Raw genomic sequence first — 26,405 nt, 5'->3', positions numbered from 1 at the left:
AAAGAGACAGACAGATAGACAGATGACAGAAACGGGGGAGAGGGAAACAGTTTAGCAAAACTGACCAACAAATCAATAGTGTATGTGGAGATTGGTGTCAAAAATCTCTTTCAGCAATGTAATTCCATTACATCATATTTTACTTGGTTAATAGCTATAGCTCTTACAACAACAAAATGTCAAAAAAAACAAATAAATCTTCACTCCCTTGTCTCCCTCCTCTACCTCCATTTAAACAGCAAAATATCAAGAAATTCAAAAACAAGGTCTGGAGGTTTTGCTCTTTATCTGAAATTCAGGGTTTTTTGCATGATTTAGATGACATGGTTAGAAGGAAAAATCATCCTCAAAGCTCACCCACATTAAGTACTTTCTCCCTTGTATTAAGTATTCATATTTTAGAAGAATGAGGGGAGATAAAGCAATTGTAATTTATATGAGGACTTCTGTCTGAAGGCTTGACACATGAGTATAGGGGGTTGGGGTAGGTTGCTTGGCAAGTAGAAGCCAACTAACCCTCTCATGAATCAAGGTCCCACAACTGCTGACTTTAAAGGTACCATATCCTCTGACAGAATGACTCCTGAAGGAATAAGGAAGAATTCAGAAAGTGTTTCCAGGATGTAACTGTCGCTGACTTTGTGACAGGGTCATTATATCTAACAACTGGTGTTCTCTCTGCCTAAGAAAAACCACACAGCTCCAAGGACAAGAACTTTCTAGGGACTTAGACAAGATAAGAGCACACTGAGAATGATTTACAAATGACCATATTTCCCAGAGTTACATTGCTCTGCCATAAAAGAGCTTTGCCTGTCTTTCTTGCTCATCTTCATTCTAACACATTTAGTTTGAAAACCTTGTTAAAAGGACCAGTTTAGAAACTTGAGTTTGAATGCTTGTTTATTGCCTGTAGCAATGAGAGAGAGAAGGAGGAGGAGGAGGAGGAGGAGGAGGAGGAGGAGGAGGAGGAGGAGGATAGGGGATACATTAATTGTGTATGTGTAGTATTCTACACCCTTAGCACCCCATCTCTCCAATGAGTAGGAAGATATTTCACTTTTTTTTCTTCAGAACAGCCTTGGGTCATTAAATTCATACAGAAGTCAGTTTCATTTTGTTGTAATTATTATTCTTATTTATGGTGTTGTGGACTTTGTGTATATTGCTTTTGTGTTTCTGTTTATATCTCTGAATTAATTTATCTAGGTCTTTCCATGCTTCTCTGAATTGTTCATATTCATCACTTCTTACAGAACAGTCAATAATCATTTCTAAAGCACTTACTATGAGCTAGGCATTCATTGGTCTAAGCTCTAGCAATACAAAGAAAATTCCTTTTCTCAAGGAGTTCGCCTTTTAATAGCAAATAACTATATGCATGCCAAACTTGTACTGTACAAATGGAAAGTAATCTTAGAGGAAAAGTATGGGGGGGGGGGGAGATGGGGAGGTTCTGGGAAAGCCTTCAACAGAATTTCTCATTTGATCTGAGACCTGAAGGAAGCCACAGAAGTGAAGAGATGAAGGATTGGACATTCAAGGCATGAGGGAGATGGAGTGTTGTGTGTGTGTAAGGAGCAGTAGAGAGGCCAGGGAAGCTAAATTACAGAGTATGTGAAAGGGAACCAGGAGAGAGCAATGTCATGAAAACCTAGAGAGGAGGAGACGATGAACCTTGTCAAAGGCAGTAAGACAAGTCAAAATGATGACGACTAAAGGTCATTAGATTGGGCAATTAAGAGATCATAGGTAACTTTGGAGAGAGTAATTTTGGTTCAATGATGAGATAGAATATCAGATTGCAGAGGGAGGCTAAGGTAGGAAGTAGAAACAACTAGTAGAAATTTGACTTTCTTGAGGAGTTTAGTTTAGAAAAGGAGCATAGATATAATACTAGAGCAAGTGAGAATGGGTAGAATTTAATGTTAGGTTCTCCTTCAAATCTATTTGAGGGAGATCTAATAGAGGAGCAAAACCCTGGATTGAGCATCTGGAGAACTGGATTCTAATCCTGACTCTCCTACCCAATCTCTGTGAAATAAATCTTCATCTCCCAGTCTGCTTTCCTCATCCAAAAAAGGAAGTGGTTCAACTAACTAGTTACTTAGATCTGTTGAAATGCTTATTTTCCATGTGTGTCTGTACATGAATTTACATAGCAGGGATCAGTCAATAACCTAAAAAGTTTATAAGGTGCTCTTTCTCTGGAGGAATTCTACAGATGTGTTCCAAATGCCAAGGGGTAAAAAAGGAGGCTCCTCTCTGGTAATCAAGCCTATTAATTATGAAATAGGGCTTTGTGTTTCTTCCCTTAGACCCATTATATTGAATTTAACATCTGTTAAATGTTAAATTTACATCTGTTAGATGGTAAATTAAGTATATATATATATATATATATATATATACACATATATATGTGTGTGTGTGTGTGTGTGTTAGGTTAGACATAGCAAAGGGCAGGAGATTAGTGGACTAAAAAAACCAAAGTGTACATTTTTTTTAAGAAGGTCAAGTAGTTCAGATGCATATCCCTACAATTCTTTGAACATAATGTCTGTTTATGTTCTGTGGTTTCTCTTATCACAAATTATGATGGAGGTAGCTTCTTCAACCCACCAATTCCTCTTCATTTTAACTATGGCATTCTTGTCACTTGCTATATTGGAAAGAAGAACTGGGTCCATTAGGATGACAAGGAAATGGCACATTGTTTTGTAGAAATAGCATAACCACAGTGTTTTATAGACTCTAAAACTCCCCAGCTGGCATCATGTAAACTTGTAGAGGAAGGATGTCTATTTTCTCAGCTAGGGGGGTGAGAGGGGAGGGAGTAGAGATAATACAGGTGTCCCTGGGGGGTGGGGGGAGTGAGGGAGGTATCCAGCCATGCTATTTTGGATAGCCATATATTAAAAGAAGAGACTCAGTGTCCGTGGAAGGTTGCAGCCTCAAATCACTTCATTTTAAAACAGCTGGTTCACCTTCTTGCTGTGTTAACCCAGAGACAGTTGTATACTATGTAATAAAATATTATTTTAGGCCTATGTCTATAATTACATTTAATAATCAGCCTTCACAGTCCAGTAGCATTAGATATAGGAATCTCTATCAAACTATGATTAATAGTTCTCTGCAGAATGGTTATATTTGAAGAAGCTTTAGAACTCTCTGAGAGGTTTGCCATTCATTAATATAGCTTTAAAACCTTCTCCTGTATGCTCCCCCAAATACCCCAGTTTTGCTTTGTACCTTGGCTACCTCTCCTCACCCCCACTCCCTTTCCCTTCCAGTCTCTGAGTACCACTGGACATATAAAACCTAATGTGTCATTTCAAGCACAACCACAGTCCTCTAGGGCTGGTTATATTTGCTGTTGCTAAAATCTAAATAAGGGAATTTTAATGAGCAGGAGTACTTACTAATGGCTGATTGAGGTGCAGTAATTCATGGTATTTAACTGTTCTGGAATCCCAAAACTTAAATGGTTTGATGATTAATAGAGATACCTGAGTAGGTATTGAAGCCTACTCATTCTGTTGATGGTCCTATGATGTCGAGGACAGGCTATCCTCTTAGGTGGAATTCTAAGCAGAGAGATGTGTCAGAATGACATTTTTTGAAAGAAGAGAAAACAACCAAAAAAAAAGACTTTCAGAAATACTGAAAGAACAAGATCAGCATTTAAACACCAGCCTTCCTGAAGGACTCCAGTTGATTACAAGAAACCTTTGATAGTTTTATTTCTAAGGTACTTGAAAATTGGGGCCCACTAGAGGAAGGCTAAAATAACGAGTAAAGCTTAAACAAAAAATCTCCCAAAGGGCATTGAATTCCACCAAGAAGGGAGATAGCTAGGAGTAGTGGATGACTCGCTGGGTCTGGAGTCAAGAAGACCAGGGTTCAAATCTAGCCTTACTTCTTGATCTGTCATTTAACCTCTATCTGCCTCAGTTCCCTCAACTGTAAAATAAGGATACTAGTAATACCTATTTCCCAGGTTTCTGTGAGGATCAAATGAGATAACATTTTCAAAAACCTTTTAGTAAATATTCATTCCCTTCCTTACCTCAATAAAAGTGGATCTGTAATGGCAATTGTGAAAGTCAAAAATTTTCTTGATAATAGAAGCTTGTTTGTGTGTGAAATTTTGACTTCTGTGGTGAAAGTTTTTCCCTGATTAGGAATCTCTTTCTCCCAAGAAAGAAGGAATATTCTTCTGAAATCTGGAATCCTAGAGAGTGAAAGGTCAGTAATAGTATGAGTTTTTATCTGACTACATGGGATCCCACAGTGCATCTGGGTCGGAGGTAGGGCTTGAACTCAGACAACCATGGCTCTAAAATCAGCTGTCTTTCTGTTATTCCTCAATGCCTTTCAAGGAGTTGCTTAAGATGAGAGCAAGTAGGTTCATGTCTGAGTTTAAGCTATGAGAGAGAAATCTTTAGTTGTATGGTGAAAGACTGGCTCTGACATCAGGACTCATTTTTTGAGGTTCTAACATATTTGTATTCACCCATGAAAATCTGAACTCTCCCTTGCCTAAGACTACTTCATTCATTCAATTCTTCATTCAACAGTTATTAATTAAGTTCTTCCTAGGTATGAAATATTCTTCTCTCCTTGCCCCCAAAATACAACAGGATCCCTACTTTCACAAAACTTACTTTCTAGTCGAAGGTATGTAACATGTACAAATATTTAATTTAGTTATTCCAAGGATCTAGTATTTCAATCTTTAATCAGCAAGTATTTATTTAGAATTATGATAACACTGTGCTAGGGGCTGAAAATGCAAATATAAGAATGAAAGAATTCCTACTCTTGAGAAGACTACATTCCACTAGCTAAGCAATTTTCCCTCCCCTTATGGACAGATCCTCCTTTGAAAACTTTCTTGTGTTAGCTATATTCTACATCTGGTACCTCATAGGTCAGGGAAGTTAATGGTTAGGACATCAGTAAGGCCAGAGGACGGCAATTTTAGGAATCACAAAACATCAGTGTTCTACATTACATTTGGAACTTTTAGAAATGTTAACTCTCCAAGTTCTTCTGTTGTATGAGTTCTGTGGGATGGGATGAAGAATCTCTGGGGTCAATTAAATAGAGTCAGTTTTCTCTATACCCTCTCTCCCTTGGTGCCCTCATGACTCCTATAATTCAATTATCATCAATACACAGATAACTCCAAGATGTATATATCCAGCTAGAGACTCTCTTCTGAACTTCAGTTCTATATTACAAGCTGCCAATTAGACATATCCGTCTGTATGTCCCAGTTGTTTTGTTACTTTATTGTTCTAATCATGTCTAACTCTATGTGAACTTATTGGTAAAAATCCTTGCCTGGTTTGCCATTTCCTTTTCCAGTTCATTTTACAGATGAGGAAACTGAGGCAAGCAAGGTTTAGTGATTTGCCTAGAAACACATAGCCAGTAAGTGTCTGAGGCCAGATTTGAACCTAGGAAGATGAATCTTCCTAATTCCAGGCCCAGCTCTCTATCTAGCACCACCTAGCTGCCCCCAGAGTCATCTCAAATTCAACATGTTCAAAAGATAGCTAATCATCTTTTGCCCAAAATCTGACCCTCTTCCAAACTTCTCTATTAGTGTTAAGGGTACTACCATTCTTATAGCCCTCCAGATTCACAAGCTATATATCATGCAAATAACTATGTACAACTATATCTATCTATAGCTATACATATGTACTAAAAATAATACATACACATTATATTTGCATATATATTGAAGAATACATGCACATGTATATTTGCATACATATATATATATATATATATATATATAATTGAAAACAATCTATATAGTAGTGAAACACTAGCATTAAAGGGGACTGGGAAAGGCTTTTGCAGAAGATGAAATTTTTAGCTAAGACTTGAACAAACATAGGGACCAGGCAAAGACAAGATAGGAAAGAATTCCATGGAACAACCAATGAAAATGGAGTGAGTGAGAAATGGAGTGTTTTGTATGAGGACAGCAACACTGAATCATAGAGTGCCCAGAAGGGGGGGGGGTCTAGTATAAAAGTCAAAGTAAGAGTGCAAGTCTTAAAGGTCAGAGGGGAACAGGTTAAGAAAGTTTTTAAAAGCCCAACAGAGGTTTTTATATTTGTTCCTGGAGGTAACAGGAAGCCACTAGAGTTTATTGAATGGGGAGGTTGACCTGGTCAGACCTGCACTTTAGAAATATCTCTTTAATAGCTGACTAGAATAGAGAAAGACCTGAGGCTGAGAGTCCAGTAAGTTACAATAGAGGACAGTGTCATAAGAGAAAAGGGGCCATATAAGAGAAATATTGTAAAGGTAGTATAGATAGGCTGGCAAGATATATATGTGGATATATACATGTGTATTCTGTATGCAAGTGTATGTCTGCAGTGTGGTATGTATGTAGGAGAAAGAATAAGGAGTTGAGAATGTCACCTAGATTGTCAGCCTAGGTGACCAGGAGTTTGAAGGTGCCCTTGACTGTAACAGGGAACTTAGGAAGAAGGGAATGTTTGGAGGGTAAATAATAAAATGTATTTATATCTACTCGGAAAAGAGAAAAGAGGTCTGAATCTGTAACTTCATTAATAGAACTGTTATTATGGAAATTCCCTTCACTTATTCAAATCACCAGTCTAAATTTTTTGAGAGAATTTTCTCAACTAGGAGTTCCTTATCCTAATAAAAATGAAAACTCTAGTCCTGATACTTCCATTCTTTATCCCATAAGTATGTGTCGGAAGCAATAGAGAACCCAGGTCTTTCTAGATCCAAGTATAATTCTCAAAGTATTCCAGCTGACTAGTATTAGTAGATGTCAATGGTTTATAGTTTCAAATTTTTAACATATTTCACCTTTTCTTTCAATAATATAATTTTATAATATGGAAAAAATGTAACTGTAACTTAAGAAGAAAAAAGAAAAAAATGAGTAAGAGCTAGAATAAAGTCAATGAAGACTGGTGAAGCATTAAGGAGAAAACCCAATCTGTAAGGGAGCAATGATGCCCTAGACTCACCTTTCTGGAGGCTATTTGTTATCAAAGTGCTTTAAACTCCACAAAGCTAAAGTTCACGCTATAAGAAAAATGTAACTGTCCTGAAGTAAGATATCGATTAGTAACAATACATTTACACTCTGTCATCTTCTCTATATAATATTATAGATTTATTACAAATAGGTCCAGCTTTGAGATCTACAATTTGCCGGTATTGGGCAAAAGGAAAAGCATTCAATTGGAACAATTCTGCCTGACTATAGCGTTTTTCACCCTGAATTAAAAACCTGGAACAACTTATTCTTTCACAGTGTATCATATCACTCAAAGAGCAGGTAATGAAGATGAAAAGTATTTTAACACTTCTCTTGAGTCTTTGCACTTTCATAAAGATCCAGAGGTATGTACTTAGGCAAACTCTGCAGGTCTTAAAAAATATTTTTCACGATGACACACAATTAGCATGTCAGCTCATGTCCTGTTTTATCATTGTCAGCTAAATTTGGAGCATGGCAAGCTGCACAGAAATAGATTATGTGCACTTGCTTCAACACTTCCTAAAAACAGAAGTGTTTGCATAGTTCAGAAGTTGTGAAGAAGAACAGACAGAGGGAAGGGTTTTTATTTCAGACACATGATAAAAGCTGCTTATCACTTTTGTGCATTAGTGTGTTGTGTATTAAAGGTACCGTTCGACTATACAAAATCCTTAACATTTTATAAAAAATCTGTTAAAGCATACATAGACCCTATCTACTTCAAAAATATACTTGCTTTTTTTCCTTCTTAATTAAAATTTCTAGAATATTTTGCATTTTTTGAGAGCTTCACTGCAGAGAGAAGACATTATCTCATTTGATTCTCATAATAATCCTAGGAATTAAATACTGCAAGTATTAATATTATCTCTATTTTGTAGATAAGGAAATTGAGGCCCAGATATATTGTGATTTGCCCCAAATCACACAGTCAGTAAAATAATAAAACAGGTTTGTATGACTCAAAGTCATTTTTTTCTATACTTTGCTATTTCCATTATGATATCTTTCAGGCAAAATACAACATTATAACACTTGGGAGATTGAGATCCAAAGAAGAAAAATAAATGAACTATCCAAAGTCAACAAACAAATTCATGACACAATGATAGTGATGACTCCACATTTCATAATATTTTAAAATATATCTTAGTTACTGTTTTTTTAGTTAAGAATTTTTTTTTAAATGTATTTATTCATTCATTCATCCAGTTGACATTAAGTCAGGTGACCTGATAGCCAAGCAAAAAAAAGAAAAAAGAAAGAAAGAAAAGGAACGACTGACCTTTGGATCTGGAACATGACCATGTCTCCAGTCATCAAAAATAAATTAAATTGAACTGAATTAACCTTTCAGGACATAGAAAATATAAAATAATTGTTAGTTGACACAGTAGCTAGCCCAAAGTCTGGCACATGCTTGTTGAATTGAATTGAATAGAAAGTGATTTTCTTTGGGAAGTATAACAGGGGGTCATCTTTGAGGAAAGAAGGGGAGGTGGAGACAGATAGTTCATGTTTGTCAAACAGGTGGTCATTTTTTTTCAACAAATTACACACTATAAGGGTGTTTTTAATCCCAAAGTTGACTGTATTCATTAATGCTTGAAAATAAGTTGTGTTTATGGGGCAGCTAGGTGGTGCAGTGGATAGAGCACCAGTTCTGGAGTCACGCGTTCCTGAGTTCAAATCCCACCTCAGATGCTTAATAATTACCTAGCTGTGTGGCCTTGAGCAAGCCACTTAGCTCCATTGCCTTGCAAAAAAACTAAAAAGAAAAGTTGTCTTTCCATTAAAAGGATCAGTCCTTAACTAGAGAGCTCTACCTATCTTTTATTTCTTTTTTCCTTTTTCTTAAAAAAAAAATAGATTCCAGATCTTTAGATCATAGGATCAAAAACATACCTTGGGTATATCACTTAACTCCTTGGGTCTCAGTTTCCACAATTATCAAGTTGGGGGTTTCTAGCTCTAGCTCTAGACCTTTGATCCTATGAGATTAATTCAGGAAGCTGAATCTTTCTGATTCCTGACCTGATACTATCCACGAACCACCCAGCTGTCCAAGTTCTTCCTGAACCAAGACTAGTACTCTATTCCCTTCCATACTGCCACTCAAAGTGGAATCTGGAAGTCAACATAGTCAATACTCATTTTATAGACACAAAAATGGTAGCTCAGAGAAACTTAACTGACTAGTCCAGAGTCATATAGGTAGTAAGAGACAGAACCATTATTTGAACCCAGATTCTCTCATCCCAAATGTCTTGACTTCAGAGACAATATAGCCTAGTTGGGAGCACAAGTTATTCACATTGCAAGAGAGCAATAAAAAATATGTTAAGAAACAGTATATATGAAATGAGTAGCCTAGATAGCAAGTGCTATAGTGATTAAAAGGATTCCTCTGAGGATGAGGCAATCAAGTAAAGTGTCATGGAGAAAGCAGGTTTGATCTTGAACTGATCCTTGAAGGATCAGTTTCTCTTCTCACTTCTAATTTGATCTCATTTAGAACCAACAAGATAAGTGAAGGGATGTTGATCTAAAGAGTCTATTCTCATCCTTCAGATTATTTAACCTGGCTGCACACATGGCCTTAAAAACTGTATTTTGGGGCAGCTAGGTGGCGCAGTGGATAAAGCACCAGCCCTGGAGTCAGGAGTACCTGGGTTCAAATCCGGTCTCAGACACTTAATAATTACCTAGCTGTGTGGCCTTGGGCAAGCCACTTAACCCCATTTGCCTTGCAAAAAACAAAAAACAAAAAAAAACCCTGTATTTAAACTTTTCTCCTCCTGGGCTTCCCTGATCTCAATATCATCAGGAAGATCCCATGATGGCAAGGTACTCCAGATTATCATGAAACCTTCTCAATCTGCCCTTGGCCATTTCTTCTTATTATTGCCTTCTTAATTAATTCTAAAATTTTCTTGGCTATCTTTTGAATCATCAGAAACTGGTTTCTGTAATTCCTGGCATGAGGATGCTTTGCAATGAGATGGGCAACCGGTAATATTGGGGAAAAAAAAATTTAGATTTTGTGTTTAAAGCTATAACTTCATAAATTACAGGTGACAGTACCTATAAAAATGAAGAAATCCTCCCTGGTGAGCAGGATCTTTGAATGTTTCTTTGAAAGAGAACATGTGTGGTTTTGTTGGATACTGAAAAATATCCAAAAGGCACTGGCTTTTAAAATTTTTCTCTCCCTTTTTTTCTCTTTAGTGTATATTCTCAGTGGGCATTCTTTAACCCTAGTAAAATCCTAGAATCAAGCAGTGGCATATACTTTTCAATAGTATTTTCTTAAATAGTTGCATTTTATGTTAATGGAAATTAATTACCTATTTACAAATATATATATATATATTTAATTCATATACAATTGTATTCCAATGTATATTTGCATGAGTGATACAGTCCCATTTTTAAAATTTATTTTATTTTTTAATTAATTTATTTTTTTTAATTTGTCTGTGATTTGAGCAGTGTAAGGAACCCCTAGAATTGAAGTGCACATTTGCCCCTCTTCTACAATTTACAATTTCAAAAGAGTTGCCTAGGAACTGAGAAGTTAATTGTCTGACTCAAATCTCAGAGCCATTATGTGTTGGTCAGGACCTGAACCCAGATCTTCCTAATTGCAAAGCCAGCTCTCTATCTAGTATTCTATGAGGCCATAGTTTTGAGTCTACTAAATAATTGTTTTATCTCCCATCTTTTATTTTCTCAAAAGATTAATTTTGTGGGTATTTTTTTCACACGCACCAATTCTCAACAAGCTCAAATAAGCCTCCCATAAAATGTCACTTCTTCAGGGGGGAAATGATAGAATGTTCTTTGATTTAGGGAATGTTAACAGGAAGGGAGCATGTGTACTTTCTCTGTATTTTTCCCTTTAAAACTTTTACCTTTCTACAATAAGCAGAGATATATTCTCTCTCCTTCTTCCTTCTTTCCCTCCTCCATGGATAACAAGAAGAAAAATAAAAATGCTTTATAGTCAAGAAAAAAAAAATTCTTGCAATGATTGTGTTTGAAAATGTATGTTTCATTCTGGGATAAACAGGATCCATTGAAATTAGCCTAAGTACTGCTTTTTATTATCTTTATTTGCATAATTATAATAATTGAATTCATTTTTTAACTTCTCTTTTTTTCACTCTGAATGATTCTATATATTCCTTTCCATATGGGTCTGAATTCTTTATAGTTCAGCCAGACTGATCAAACTGTGGCAAATGGGCACATATTTGGAGTATATATTTTGTTTCTAGCTTTTGGATAGCACAAGTGGTGACAAATATTTATATGCCCATGAGTTTTCTTTTCATTACCATCAAGCTAAAATGTCTAAAATATACACATACACACACACACACACACACACATATATATATATATATCATACATATATACTTAAAATACATGTTTATAAATCATATGTATGTATAATTATATATATATATATATATATATATATATATATATATATATATATATATATATAAAATTTTCCCTTTAATCTGACTCATTGATTTCATTGGTAATAGAAATTCCCAATATAGATAATGCCATTACTTTCATAAATCAATACCTACTATATATCTTTTAAGTCTTAAAATGATGATTCTCAAAATTTATGCTGGGACACACTTCTGAATTTTGCTAGTTGGGTCTCAGATTGTATGGAGTTGTTTTGTTTTGGGTTTTTTTGCAAGACAATGCAGTTAAGAGGCTTGCCCAAGGCCACAGGGCTAGGTAATTATTAAGTGTCTGAGGTCAGATTTGAACTCAGGTACTCCTGACTCCAGGGCCAGTGCTCTATCCACTGTGCCACCTAACCACCCCTGTATGGAGTTTAATCAGGTGATCATACACAAATCACCATGTGCTGAGAATTGTCAACATAAAGAATAACACTGTGCTCTGAACAAAACAAAACAGAATCCTTAAAAAAACCACTCTTAGATTGAATGGGTTTGATGACTAGTATGTCCATAAGGGCAGCACTTATGCCCAGGGACTCATGACTCTTGACCAGTTCTTTTTTTTAGGGGAAAAAGATATATTGCCTACATAGCTGTGCCTGTCTCTCTTTGTGTGTGTGTGTGTGTGTGTGTGTGTGTGTGTGTGTATACATATAGTTTTCTAGAGTTGTAGTCATAGCTATATAATATTTACATCAAATTATATGAGTATTTTTGACAGTCAAGTAATTCTTATTATTATCTTATTTTATATAAGTATGTGTATATATATATGTGTGTGTGTGTGTGTGTGTGTGTGTGTGTGTGTGTATTTTGCCTTCCCTATGACTTGGTTGGTATATGAAGCTCCTATTGAGGAAATTTCCCCACCATTGTATAAAAGTAATTTTTCTACACTCATAAGCATTTATTCAGTACCAACTAGGCTCCAAACACTATGTTGGTCCTGGAAGTAAAAAAAAAAGGAACTGTTCCCACTCTGAGGTGAGGGATGATATCAAAGGGAAAAATATGAGGATAGTTAAGATTTTTTAAACTAAAAAAAAGGCCAATCCTTTTTTTCAACTTTTAAAAATTTTTTTTGTTTAAGGCAACGGGGTTAAAAAGTCACACAGCCAGGCAATTATGATTTGAACTCAGGTCCTCTTGACTCCAGGGCTGGTGCTCTGTCCACTGCTCCCCAAAAAGATCAATGCTTGAAGAGGCACTAGCATCTGGGAGGTGAGGCTTCAAAAGTTAAGTAGAGAAGATTCTATTTGATGGCAGAGCTAGTAGAGTATCATTAGAATTTATGGGAGTCATATCCACAGTCTTGGGACTTCAGGAAAATCACTTCTGCAGTTCTATGGAGGATAGATTGAAAAATGGAATGACGGTATAATATGGAAACCAATTAGGAGACCACTGCAGGAGTTCAGGCAAAAAGTGATAAAGATATGAACTGCAGTGAAGGAAGAGAACAAGGCAGATTCAAGAGGCATTGTGGTAGTAGACATCACCAAATTAGATAATTGATTCAGTGTGTATTGTATGGAGTCAAAAGTAATGCTGAGACTGAGAACCTGGGAGATTGGTAAGATTGTGGAGCCCCTGATAAAATTAGGAATTTCTGAAGAAGGGTAGATTTTGATAAAAAGATAATAGATTCAATTTGGGACATGTTGGATTTTAAATATCTATGCAACATTCAGTTTTAAATATCTACTAGGCATTTTGAGATGTTCAACCACAGCTCATAATAGAGATGAGGACTAAGGATATAGATTTAAACACCATCTGCATAGAAATGATAATTAAATCTATGGGAACTGATGATATCATCAAGTGAAAGATTGTAAAGAGAGATTGGAAGAGGACAAAAGACAAAGTTTTAAAAATAAAGATTTAAGTAATGAAAGTAATCTCAAAAGCAAACTCTTCCAATGCCTGCATTTTATAGTTGAGGAAACTGAATCCTAGAGAGATTAAGACTTCTCCAAGGTTAAAGACATAATATGTATGAGAGGCAAGATCTGAACCCATAGCTTCTTGACTCTAGAATTCTTGGTGAGTTGCTTTGAGTACTGAGAAGTAGAATAACTGGTCACACCATCAGCATGTATTAGAGGCCAGACTAGAACCCAGGTCTTCCTGACTCATAAAATGTTTTTCTATATTCTTCTGTATCCTGCTTTCCTTTATTGAAGAATTTAAAATTATTTTTCAGGACAACACTTTGTAACTCCACTTTAGTGAATTAGAAGTCTTCTTGGCTTATAATGCTCCAAACAATGAGTTTTGTTTAATTGTTCTTTGTTAATTTGTTCTTTGTAATTAATTTTTGTTCTTTGTTAATTTGACTTTTGTGAAATCATAATTCAGGGATGTTTCCATTTTAATTTCTCTGACTGATGGTGATCTTCACAGTTTTTCAGATAGTTGGTGATTCTTTGTACTTCTGTCTCTGAAAATTATGTGTTTGCATAATTTAACCATTTGTCTTTTTTCCCCCTGTCTTTTACAGAGCAACTGCTTCTGAGTTATCTGGAACATTATCGAGGTAAGCTATTTGGTTTTTCAGAGTTTTGTTTTTTTTTTGCTTAAAAGTATGTATGACTCTTGATACACACTAAAAGGGAACGAACTTTTGATTGGAGTAGCAATGAAAAATGTAAAGATATTTGCAATTTAATTTTATATGAATGCATACAGTATACATATATACATAAATTAACAGTTCATTCATATGTGTATTTATAAACATACATGTATATAAATTAACACTTCATTCAAGTCACTGTGTTTGAACTTACCCCTTTTTCTCTGTTATACATTAGTCAAATCATAATCTTTCTGATTATTTCAATTTGCTCACAGGTAAAATGAGATAGATGGACTAGATTACTTTTAATGTTCTTTTGCAGCTTTAAATCTTTGTTCCAATGAATTTGAATGGTTTAGAACAACTAGTCACCTTTTTATGGTAATGCTATGTCATTGTTAATGTATATACATGAATTTTATTTTTCACAAAAATCAAGGTATTGTTTATTATATTACAGTATACAGTATATAATAGTATTATAGTGTATTTTATAACAGTATAATAAAATGCAGCATATTTTATTGTTACATTATTCTAAGACCAATAATCTACAAACCAGTCAATCTTTATTTCTTACTGCTTGTATATTATTGCCATTATGTTCAAGTATATTTAGAGTTAGGAAAGAATGCTTACTATCCCCCAAGGTATTTGTAATGTAGCTCTATTGATAAGCTGACTTGTTTTACTGAATTTTTGCCAAAGGTGAAATCAATACCTAATAGTAATGTGTCATCAGAAAATAAACATAAATTGTTAATATGTACTAAATAAGATATGACCAAAAGACTCTGTAATTTGATATCCATTAAAAAGAATTTAGAGACTTCTAGTTTAAATGGCGGTATGAAAGGTCATAAGGGAACTCAGGTCTCCCACTTATACTATAACAATGATTTTTTGAAAGGCTGATCAATTAACAGAAATCTATAGAAATCCAAAGGAAATCCAAAGAAAAATATCAGTAAATTTATCCATCCAGTCAAGAATTATATAAACATTCAGCTAGAAACCAAGAGTCATTCCTCCAAAAACAGCTAGTAAAGCCAGGTGAACTGACAAAAATCTTGTGGCAGTACCTTGATTGGAAAGGTCTTAAATGGGGAAAAAGACCCTGAATCTTAAATGGAAGGACTGGGAGACAAGAGACAGCTATGCTACTAGGGGCTCACACAGAGCTTGAATCTTGCCAACACTTTAAACACAAACATATCAATGGAGTTGGAAGCTGGTGGCAAGAAACTGAGGTGAGGCCCAAACAGAACTTGACTGTTCTATCCCAGAGTATGGGAGATGACAACCTAACACAAGGACAAAATCAAACCCGTAACTGAGATTGGGAATATGAGCAAACAGAAGATAGCAAGACATATAATAGATCAAGAGAATGCCCAAGAGAAATCCAGAAAAAATTATTCCTCTGAAACAAAAAAATACAGATTCAAAGAAAAAAGTCTGATCACAAGGGCTATAAAAATACTTGGAAGAAATGAATCAAAAATCCACCTCCAAAGAGGGGGGTGATTGATTCAGAAGGCAGATTGAGGCATTTTGGGGGAAGGACATTACCAATGTGTGGATTTGTTTTATTTGATTATTTGTGTTGTGATGGGTTTTGTTTTACTTGTTTTATCATTGGGGGGGGAAGTGAGAGGGAGGAGAATACAGACTTGCAAATAAAATTAAATTGAATTTTAATTAAAAAATAAATGAAGAAATACTTTTTTAAATGGATTTCATGTGAAATTCTGGAAGAAAGCAGTTGAAGGAGAATAAATAACTCAGAAGAAGAGGTAGTAATTCTTACCCAAGTAGCAGACTTCATGAAAATTAGAAAGGTCTAAAAAACATAACTTAAAGTTTTCATGGAAACAATAAGAAACATAAGAAGAAAAGCAGAAGAAAAGCAAAACAGTTTATAAAAACAGAAAATATAAGGAATTTACATTAAAAAATTATCTAGGAAAGCAGTTAAAAAGACATCATCTCAGAATCACTGGACTCCTTGAACACCATGACAAAAAATGCTAAACTTCAAAGTTATATTTCAATAAATCATATATGAAAATAGACAAGATTTACCAGAACTCCAGGATTAAGTGAATCTACTAGTTATCTCCATTAAGAAATCCTAGATTGATAACTCTCAAGAATGGCATAACCAATATCCAAAGTTTCCAGGTCAAATCAAAAAGAAACCATAGGCAGGCAGTCAATGGAATTTAAGTTCTTATGAAACAAACTCAGAGTCACACAGGATTTGGTAGAATCTATTTTAGTGAAGAGAAAATTTTAGAATATGGCATTCAAAAAAGGCAAATTGAAAAACCTACAACTATTCATTAACCAATTCCTGTCTCTTGATCCCTCTACTTTCTTCCTTTCCCTCCCCCCCCAAAAGAAACTTAATTTGTAAAGAAGATAGCATTTTTAAGCAAAGCAAATCCACATAATGCTAAGAGAAGAAATGAGGAAAAGCAAATTTACTATGTCTCATAATTGGTGTACATCAGAAGAAAAATAAAACAATATGGAAGACAAATGACAATAAGCATCACATGAATCTCACTCTGAACCAAAGTACAACTGATCTCTCACTCTCCTCCCTCCCCTCCCGTCCCCCTCTCCCTCTCCCTTTTCTATAACAGACATATGCTTGGGGCAGCTAGGTGGCATAGTGGATAAAGCACCGGCCTTGGAATCAAGAAGTACCTGGGTTCAAATCCGGTCTCAGACACTTAATAATTACCTAGCTGTGTGGCCTTGGGCAAGCCACTTAGCCCCATTTGCCTTGCAAAAACCTAAAAAAAAAATATCAGACATATGCACAAAGAGTTTGGGGTGGAAATATACTAAATGTGAAAGAAGGCAAGAGAGTTTTAAGTCAAAGATTGTAGAAAAGAAGTCATAATCAGAACATACATTAACATAGAAGAATAGGAGGGATTAAAATGAAACAATGAAAAAATATTTAAGAATTATTGATTAGGATCTGAAAGAAGGAAAGAGTGGAGGGACAGTGGAGTGAAAACAGATTACTCCAATTACAATCACTGATATTAACCACATACTTTTGTATCACTTTCTTCTTTTATTGGGGGGAGGTTCAAAAAAGAGGAAAAAGTATAAGATAATTCAATAAAGAGGAATTACAATGAAAAATCATAATTGTGAATGGGAATGGGATAAATTCATCCATAAAATGGAAAAAATAGAATAGATTAGAAGGTAATCCAAAACTATTTTCTTTATGAGTAAAAAATAAGGATAGAAATTGTACCAATAATTTCATTGGGACAGGGAGATGAGGAAACTCTCTCCACCGGTATAGGTCATATTATCTTAGAAAGTTCTTTGGAGGCACTAATTGACTAGTCCATGATCATTGTGTGAGATAAAATGATCCACAGAGAGTCAAAATGTATATGATTCAGGGGAAATTAAAGAAAATTAAGTTGTAGAAATAATCATGGTCATAGGCAAGAAACAGCTAAATTTGAAATGATCATGTACTTATGGCATAAAACATTTGGGAAAAAAAAAACACAGAAAGCCAAAAACATTAAATATAAGCTTCTTGACCATAACACAACAGTAATCAAAACCAATAAAGGACCTTTGAAGAAAAAGAATTTGAACTCTAAATGCTCCAGTGATAGAACTAAAAGGCTTATATCCCAAATAAATAGGAAAAAGACAGATATGCACAAAAATTTTCATACCAGCACTTTTTTATGGTAGCAAAGAAATAAAGACTAAGGGAATGCCCACCCACTAAGAATTGAAATAAATGAATTATGATATATATATATATATATATATATATATGTGAATATAATGGAATATTATAGTCATGTTAAGAAAAGCCAAAAGGGATAAATTCAGAGAAATGGGAAGATATGTATGAACTGCTATCAAGAGAGGTAAGCAGAATCAGGAATACAATTCATAAAATTATTAGAACAATGTTAAAACTTAAAAACCATGATCAACAAAAATAATCAATCCAACTACAAGAGAACCTTTGATGGTTTTCTCATCTCTGGAAAGAGGAAGTAGGCTAGAAGTCAATGAGGTAGACAGTTTGGACATAGCCATTGTGTGTATTTGCTTTGCTTGAAAGTGCTAACTTCTTTACAAATGTGGGTTCTTTTTGGGGGAAGAAGGAAAGGGAAAGAGTAGAGGAATCAAGAGGCAGGAATTGGCTTAGTGATTCAAAAAACTAAAGGAAATGAGTACACTGAAGCATTTTTTTAATGGATTAAAATTATCAGAAGAAAGTTCAGAGAGCAATACAGACAAAGAAAGACAATTTTAGAAATTAAGTGCTGCATTGAGTATATTAAAATAACAAGTTGGACATTATGAGATTCAAGATTTCATATGCAATCATCTTTTTCTGTTCTTTATTTCTGAAAATATTCATTGTTATTTGTGTTTATATAAAAATTAAACTCATAAAAATTAAAAATAAAAACGAAGATGATAGAATATCTTAATAACAACTCAAAAATAAAAACAGAATTTAGAATTTTATCAATAATCAAACATTTAAGTGAGTATGCAAAACACTGTACTAAGGTGTTGAGAAATATATCAAAATCATTAAGATGTTCTCTACCCTTAAGGGAGCTGCCAATTTGATTCAGAAAATGAAATCATTTCAAAGGTGTAGTTTTTTGTCTCTCAGCATAGTTAATTTATGAGTTCAGCATTTTTCTACCACCTTCCCTTCCCTCCTACCTCCCCATGGTGGGGAAAAGTCTGGTAAAAGTTGTACGTGGACAACCGTGTTTAATATGTTTCCATATTAGTCATGTTGTGAAAGAGGAATTAGAACTAAGGGGAAAGAAAAAAACCACAACAAAACAATTAAATTTGCCAAATAATATTCAGTACAATTCAAGTATTTAAAGTATTATCCGACTTGGTTCCCCCTCCCAAAAGAAAATTAACTATGTGCTAGTAGTTCTTAGGGTTAAAACTATGCTTTCTGGTTTATAAACTTTCACTGAGTTTATACGTCTTCAAACTTGGGGGAAAGTCCACTATGAAAAATCCAAGAATGACTTCATTTACAGTGAAAGAAAAAATTGTGTATCTGCCCATGTTTATAGTGGATAAGTTTAATTCTAAAATAATGAAATGGGGAATGATTTCCAAACTTTTGCAGACCAGCTAAGAATCAGACCACTGATGTGCTGCCAGATAGGCTACACACCGTGCTGTAATCATGCAGATGAAAATTACTGATGTCTGAAAAATCTGGTGTGGTACCCTGAATTCTATTAAATGACATTATGTGATGAATATCAAGCAGCAACTCAGATTCATTATAGTCCATTTAATACTCAAGAGACTGTGGCTATTTTGTTGGCTTTGGTGGGAGGTATTTTGGCAATGATGTACTTATTTTTGTGAGAATTATTTGATGTTTCAATGTTGAGTCATCTTGAAAACATATAATGTTCCCACAGAAATATATTATAACTGTTGTCCTTTCAATGCATAGCTTAAAAGACGTGAAGAATAAGATGACAGTTATTTCTTATTTATGCTTAAAAGCCACCCAAGATATTCAACTGCCCTTCCTAAGGGATGGTTTGGGGCACCTTTGTTTATTAGTATTTCCTTGCTTCATACTAATACAAAACCAATTGAATTATTTGATGATGAATAATATCTCTCTTGGCATCCAACAAAATTTCTTTTGATAATGGTTTCATTTTCAACATCTTGTGAAATTCTAACCAGTTGTTCTATTCTCTATCTCATTCAGATTTCTCTGGCCTGTCATTTGATATCTATAAATGAGCCTTGGAATGTCTTGATGCTATTTAGAACCAAGCACCTGAAGTTAATTTGTTTGTTGGTTGGCTAATGATTAGTGATACATGGTATTTAGATCTTTTTATCCTTTTAGTCATAAAAAGAGTACTTACCTCTGGCATCTAGGAAATGGAAAAATCACAGTTCAGGCAACTGCTTCTTAATGATATGTAGCTAGAATGATAGTAGCATTTTATAGCAGCTTTATGGGTTAGTTTTCATTGGCTATGACTGTCTTGAAATTTTGTGAAAGGCCATTCATAAATATTGCACAGGATAGAGTATTTCAACTTTAATTGCCTTTCATGGCATTAATTTAACCCAGCTGGCCACCAGTTGATAATATACTATAAAAATGTGCAAATCATGGAACAGCTTAGTTTGTCTTGGTAGTAAAAAAAAAAAAAGACTTTGAAGCTGAAATGAGATATGCACATGAGGTGATTGAGCAAGCTCCAGGTTTGTTTTTCATTGCTAATGATAACCTAAATGTGTTTTTGAATTCTTGCCATCCCCGAAATTAAAGCCTAGTGATAATAAGTCACCAGAAAAAAATTAGATTATATGAACAACATGCACTAAGCATTGTAATTGTATTATAAATATTAAAGCCAATGATCTTGTCTAGATTAAAACAAATGTTTAAACTGGCTGCATGGCATACTCATGCTGTTCTCTTACTCTGAAAGTCGTCAGGCAATGGAGCTATCATTCCATTTAGCTAACTATGAAAAGTGATTATTTCCTATTGTCTATATTACCCCTTGTGTTTCATTCTGCTTGTAGCAAAGACCAGTTCAACTTTTTCTGTGTGTTTACATTAAAGTTATTGCAAGATTGCTTCCCATGCCTAATTATATTTTCTTTTGTTTAAGAGAAGATGTTTAAATTCAATTGCAATGAAATTCCAGTTATCCAAATGTAATGAAGACAATGGTTAATTAGGATAATGGGGGGGGATTGGTATAAATGATGACTAGACAGAGTTAAAGTCATATTTCTGTAGCAGGGTAAAAGAGGGCCTGAAGTTCAGATTAATATAAGTTTTGCTTGTTTTAACAGATGCAGGATCTCAAAAGGCAGGATCATATTCATTCTATTTTAATACCATTCAATATAATTTATCAAATAATAAATACTCCTGAAGTTTAATGCTTTAAGGAAGCCAGGAATTATTATAAATACTTAAGTTCCTAATCAATACATAAGCATCTACTACAATGTGTCAGGCTACTAGACTTCAATAGAAAAATAGTTACAATACAAAGAATAAATCTGAACTTACAGTGTGTGCTTTCATTCTAATAAAGGAAAAAAGTAGATGTAGATATATAAAACTATCCACATCATATATATATATATATATATGTATGTATTTATATATATATATACATCATGTTTGTAACATCCAGAAAGTAGTTAAATATGAGATCACTTGGAAAGGAGGACATTTGGGGATCGGGGAGACATCATTCAGAAAATAGCGTCTGAGCTACATCTTAAAAGAAGAGAAATACTCTTTGAAGGCAAGAAGGGAAAGTATTCCAAGCATGGGAACACTCAAAGGGAATGCTCAGAGCTGAGAGATGTGATTGTGGAATAGCCAAGAAGTCAATGACACCAGATTTAAGAGTATTTACTGGGGAGTAAGATGTAAAAAGACTGGAAAGGTAGGAGCAGGCTAGCTTATGAAGAACTTTGAACTTTGAACAGAGCATTTTGTATTTGTTCCTCAAGGCAATAGGAAACCATTGAATGAAATGACTAAGGGGATTGACATGACTGGATCTATATTTTGGGAAAGTCACTTTAATGAACTAAGGTAATAGCTGTATATATGAAAAGAAGGCATTTGATGCAAAAATATAAGTTGTCAAGTTAAAAAATAGAACTATTTGGCAACTGATTGGATATGTGGGGTGTAAGAGAGGGAAGAATCCAGAATTATGTCAATATTTGTTCAGTTTTTTTCAGTCATGTGTGACTTTTTAGAATCCCATTTGAGGTTTTCTTGGCAATGATGCTGGAATAGTTTGCTATTTCCTTTTTGAACTCATTTTATAAATGAGGAACTAAGGGAAATGGGGTTAAGTAACTTGCCCAGAGTAACATAGCTAATAAGTATCTGAGGCTCACAAAGATTTCCTGACTCCAGAACCTCTCCTCTATCACCCAGTTGCCCTATGTCAAAACTTAAAATGCAAAATACTAAAAAGATGATGGTGCCTTCTACAGAAATAGGGAAGTTTAGAAGAGGGGGAGTTATAGGGGAAAAGAAATAGATCAATTTGACATATTGAGAGTAAGATACCTCCATGAAATCTAGTTTGAAATGTCCAATAGGTAATTCATGATGAAAGACTGAAGCTGATGGGAGACACAGGTACTAAAAATGTAGCCTGGGACTCACTTGTTTAGAGATGATAATTAGTCCTTAATAGTTTAAATGCATGGAAACAAATGAAGTTATCAAGAGAGAGTGTGGTGAGTGTGGTGGGAGAATAAAAAAGAACCTAGAACAAAACCTTAGGGAACAACCCCAATTATGAGGAAAGATAATGAGCTATTGGAGGACAGTTAGGAGAGAACAATATTAAACCAGGAGAGATTTTTTGAAGACTCATCTTCCAGAGTTCAAATCTGGCCTCGGAATACTAGCTGCAAGACCCTAGACAAGTCATTTAATCATATTTGAGTCAGTTTTCTCTTCTTTAATATGAGCTAGAGAATGAAATGGCCAACCACTATCTTTGCCATCACAAAGAGTCAGACATGACTGAAATCAATAAAACAGTGGCAGCGGTAAAAGACTCCTTCAGACTAACTGCCTGCCTTGGTCAAATACATTACTAAGCCACATGGCAAGAAGCTCATTACCAATATTGACTCTTCTGCCACAGTTTAACAGCAAAAACAGGTGGTAATGGGAAAGAAATAGAGGAAAAAGGAAAGGGTCAGGTTTAACTTTAAAAACAAAACTCATATTACTAATGCATCTATTTCTTTATTTTCTCCTCTTTCTCCTGTTAATGTTTTTCTTACCCAATTCTCCAGTGCCCAATAATCTTGATTTTTTTTTCTGGAAAACACATTTTTCATTTTATAATGGGTATCACTAGCAAAATATAATTCAATATAAATGATTTTACTTTCTAGCCACCTGTTTAGGAACACTTCTATCTGTATAGCAATACCTAAACAAATGAGAATTGTTGATTTTTTAAAAAGAAAATTAAGACAGAAACATATATGTGTATATACATATAGGAATACATGTGAATACATATTACATACTTATATGTATAAAATATGTACATGTGCTGAGTTCACTAATGTTGTTTCCAGAAGTGATGTTAATTATCTGAGCATATAGTTCCTGTTTTTGATATTGAGAACAATTTTGCTAGAAATTTAAAAAGAAAATCCTGCTATCTTCAGATCAAATAGTTAGGGAAGGAAAGGGAGGGAATAACCATTTATATATAGTATTTATCATGTGGCAGCACTTTAAAAATATTTCATTTGCTCCTCTCAACAACTCTGTGAGGTAAGGAGCTACTAATTGCCTCAAATTTACAGTCAAGAAAACTGAGGTAACAGAGTTTGTGACTTGTCCATGGTAACACAGCTAGTTAGTATCTGAGGCTAGATTTGAACTCAGGTCTTCCTGATTCCAAGCTCAGTGCCCTATCCTCTGTGTCATCTATTAATACTAGTCAGTCTAAGAAAGATAGGCATCTACTTTCTTCCAAATGATAGATAAGAAAGGACATTCTATCCATAATAACTTATACTTACATAGTACATAAAGATTTATGTTGTATTCTTATAATGGTTCTATGAGATAGAAATTTGCAGGGGATTATTATCTGCATTTTAAAGAAGAGAACTCTGAAGTTCTAAGATGTTATATTCCCCCACTCCATTCCTCATACCCTACCATAGTCATATTCCTGCTAAGTATCAGAGGTTGAAATAAATCTCAGTACTCTCCTAACTCTGAGCTCAGTGTACTCTTTCTACTACAATACCCTTCCAAATGTCCATTTTGGAGTTAGGGTAAATTTTCTACTACTCTATGGTGTTTTTTTAAATAATAACCTTCCATAAAATAGGAAAAAATGGTCAACTCCTGACCTTTCTAATGAAGTAAACTTTACATAATTGAAAAAGAAAAAAGTTTTATTGACATCTTTTTGGTTTTTAATCCTACAATGATTTCAATATTCTCCCTTCATTAAAACCCTCCTTCATAACAAAGTAAAACAATTTGGCTAAACCAATGCAAACATGAGTGGTATATCTTACCACTTAGCCAATATTCTGTAGCTGTTATCTTCTCTATCTCATCTAAGGGAGGTTAAAGAGATTATTTTCTTCATTACTCCCAGATCAAAATTGTTTCTTTCATTTAATCTAAGTCTTGCTTCCATTTTTAGCCCCATTTTTGTTCACATTATTGTAGCCATTGTATGTATTCCTACCTTGGATCTGCTTCCTTTGCTCAGAAACATTTCATAAATTTTCTATGTATAATAATGACTTATAGGTTCTTTTTTTCTAAATTTAATATCAATTGTAGTCCTCTCCTCTGGATAATCCCAAATTCTCATTTCTCTGAGATGTAGCAGCAAGAGCTAGACAAACTGAAGTACTAGTGTTTTACATGGAATTTTTCAGGACAATGTGGAAATTTTATCATACAAGAATTTCATTTAAGTCCAAAGTAATATATGTGCTGGAGAAGCAAGTGAATTGGATTTGAATGAGGCAATGTTGTGCTAAGCCACCAGTCTTCTTCAGTGAATTAAGGCAAACAGAGGTTAAGAGACTTGCCCAAGATAATACAACTAATAAGTATCTGAGGTTAAATTTGAACTCAGGTCTTCCTGATTCCAGGATTGGCAATCTATCCAGTACATCACCTTGCCAACTCTTAATATCATTTGCTTTCTCCTTCATTTTCAAAAAAGACCACAACAGCAGGGAGGTGATACTATGACAAGCACATGGATTGGATTTCAGTGAAGGGTATTGTGCTAAGTCAGGAACCTCACTTTATCCTCCAGAGTTATCTAAGTCCAATGGCCATATATGAATAGGGATGACTAGATATGGCCCTGGGTATGAGGCAACCAGGATAAGTGACTTGCCCAAGGTCACACAGCTAGTAAGTTGCAAATGTCTGAGGCCATATCCAAACTCCCGTCCTCCTGACTCCAAAGCACAGCTAGGTGGCGAAGTGGATAGAGGATGGCCTTGGAGTCAGAATGACCTGAATTCAAATGTGACTTCATACACTTAATAATTACTTACCTGTAACCTTGAACAAGTCACTTAACCCTAAGCTCATTTAGACACTCATTTGTACACTTTGCCTCTACCTCTTGCTGTTATGGCAGAGATAGAGAAGTAAATAGAGTAGAGAGAGACAAGGGGAGAGAGAGAGACAGACAGACAGACAGACAGACTTAAGGAGGTCAACTCCAGTTATCCTGATTTATATTCTCCGGAGGAGAAAGTAAGACTGGTCACTTAGCACAGCACCCCCTCACTCAAATCCAATTCACTTACTTGTCCTGGCATCACCTCCATGATTCCATGGTCTTCTTTAAGAATGAAGGATAAACATCATCATTTTGTGTGTGTGTGTGTGTGTGTGTGTGTGTGTGTGTGTGTGTGTGTGTGACAGTGAAATGGAAATTTTAGTCACTTTCTTCAGATAATTCCAAATAATTTTACTTAATTATTTTCTTCTTTTTATTATTTGTTAAAAGAGATAACTCTATGAGAAATATAGATGGAGAAATACATTACAAAATATAGATAATATAAAGAGGTATCAATACTGTGGACCAGGAACTAAACTAAGATCTTTATAACTATATTACTTTATATAGACAGAAATTTTTACCCCATATGTGATAAAAATATAATTCTACCCTCTCATGTCTTTTGGGGGGCTATGATTATTGATTGTAATTTTGCAATATTCAGTTATAATTCTTTTGTTGTTGTTATTGTTCTTGCCATTACCATTAGTGTAGTCTTTGCATATCTCATTTTCCCAATTCTGCTTTCCCATGTTTTTTTCCTAATCATAATTTCTTATATTAAGGGAATATTCCATCACAACACAACTTGTTTAGGCATTCCTCATTTACTTTATTTCCATTTCTTTACTACTATCAAAAAGAAATTTTTTTCATAAATATTTGGGCTATATTGACTTTTCCTTTCTTTTTAATCATTGACTTCCATAGAGGTATATTCTAAGCAGTGGAATTCCTGGGTCAAAGGGTTTGGAAATTTTAGTTACTTTCTTCAGAATGGTTACTTTTAGTTACTTTCAGAATGGTCAAACTTATTCACAGTTCCACCAATGGTGCATTAATATGCCTCTTTTTCCATATATAACCCTTCCAAAATTAACTGTTCTTATCTT

General features: G+C 34.6%; 1 protein-coding gene across 4 annotated transcripts in view; it reads left to right on the top strand.

Moving 5' to 3' along the window:
- Positions 1-26,405, top strand: part of CELF2 (CUGBP Elav-like family member 2) — a 632,079-nt gene that overhangs the window by 122,430 nt on the left and 483,244 nt on the right. For all 4 annotated transcript variants that reach the window (XM_074194143.1, XM_074194138.1, XM_074194156.1 and 1 more), the window contains one exon: positions 14,051-14,086. In XM_074194143.1, coding sequence (XP_074050244.1) covers positions 14,051-14,086 — 36 coding nt within the window. The remainder of the gene's footprint in view (positions 1-14,050; positions 14,087-26,405) is intronic.

Source organism: Macrotis lagotis, chromosome 7 (genome assembly GCF_037893015.1).
Source record: "Macrotis lagotis isolate mMagLag1 chromosome 7, bilby.v1.9.chrom.fasta, whole genome shotgun sequence".
Lineage (NCBI taxonomy): Eukaryota > Metazoa > Chordata > Mammalia > Peramelemorphia > Peramelidae > Macrotis > Macrotis lagotis.
Note: the sequence above shows the minus strand (reverse complement) of the source record. Positions and strands in the feature narration are given on the sequence as shown.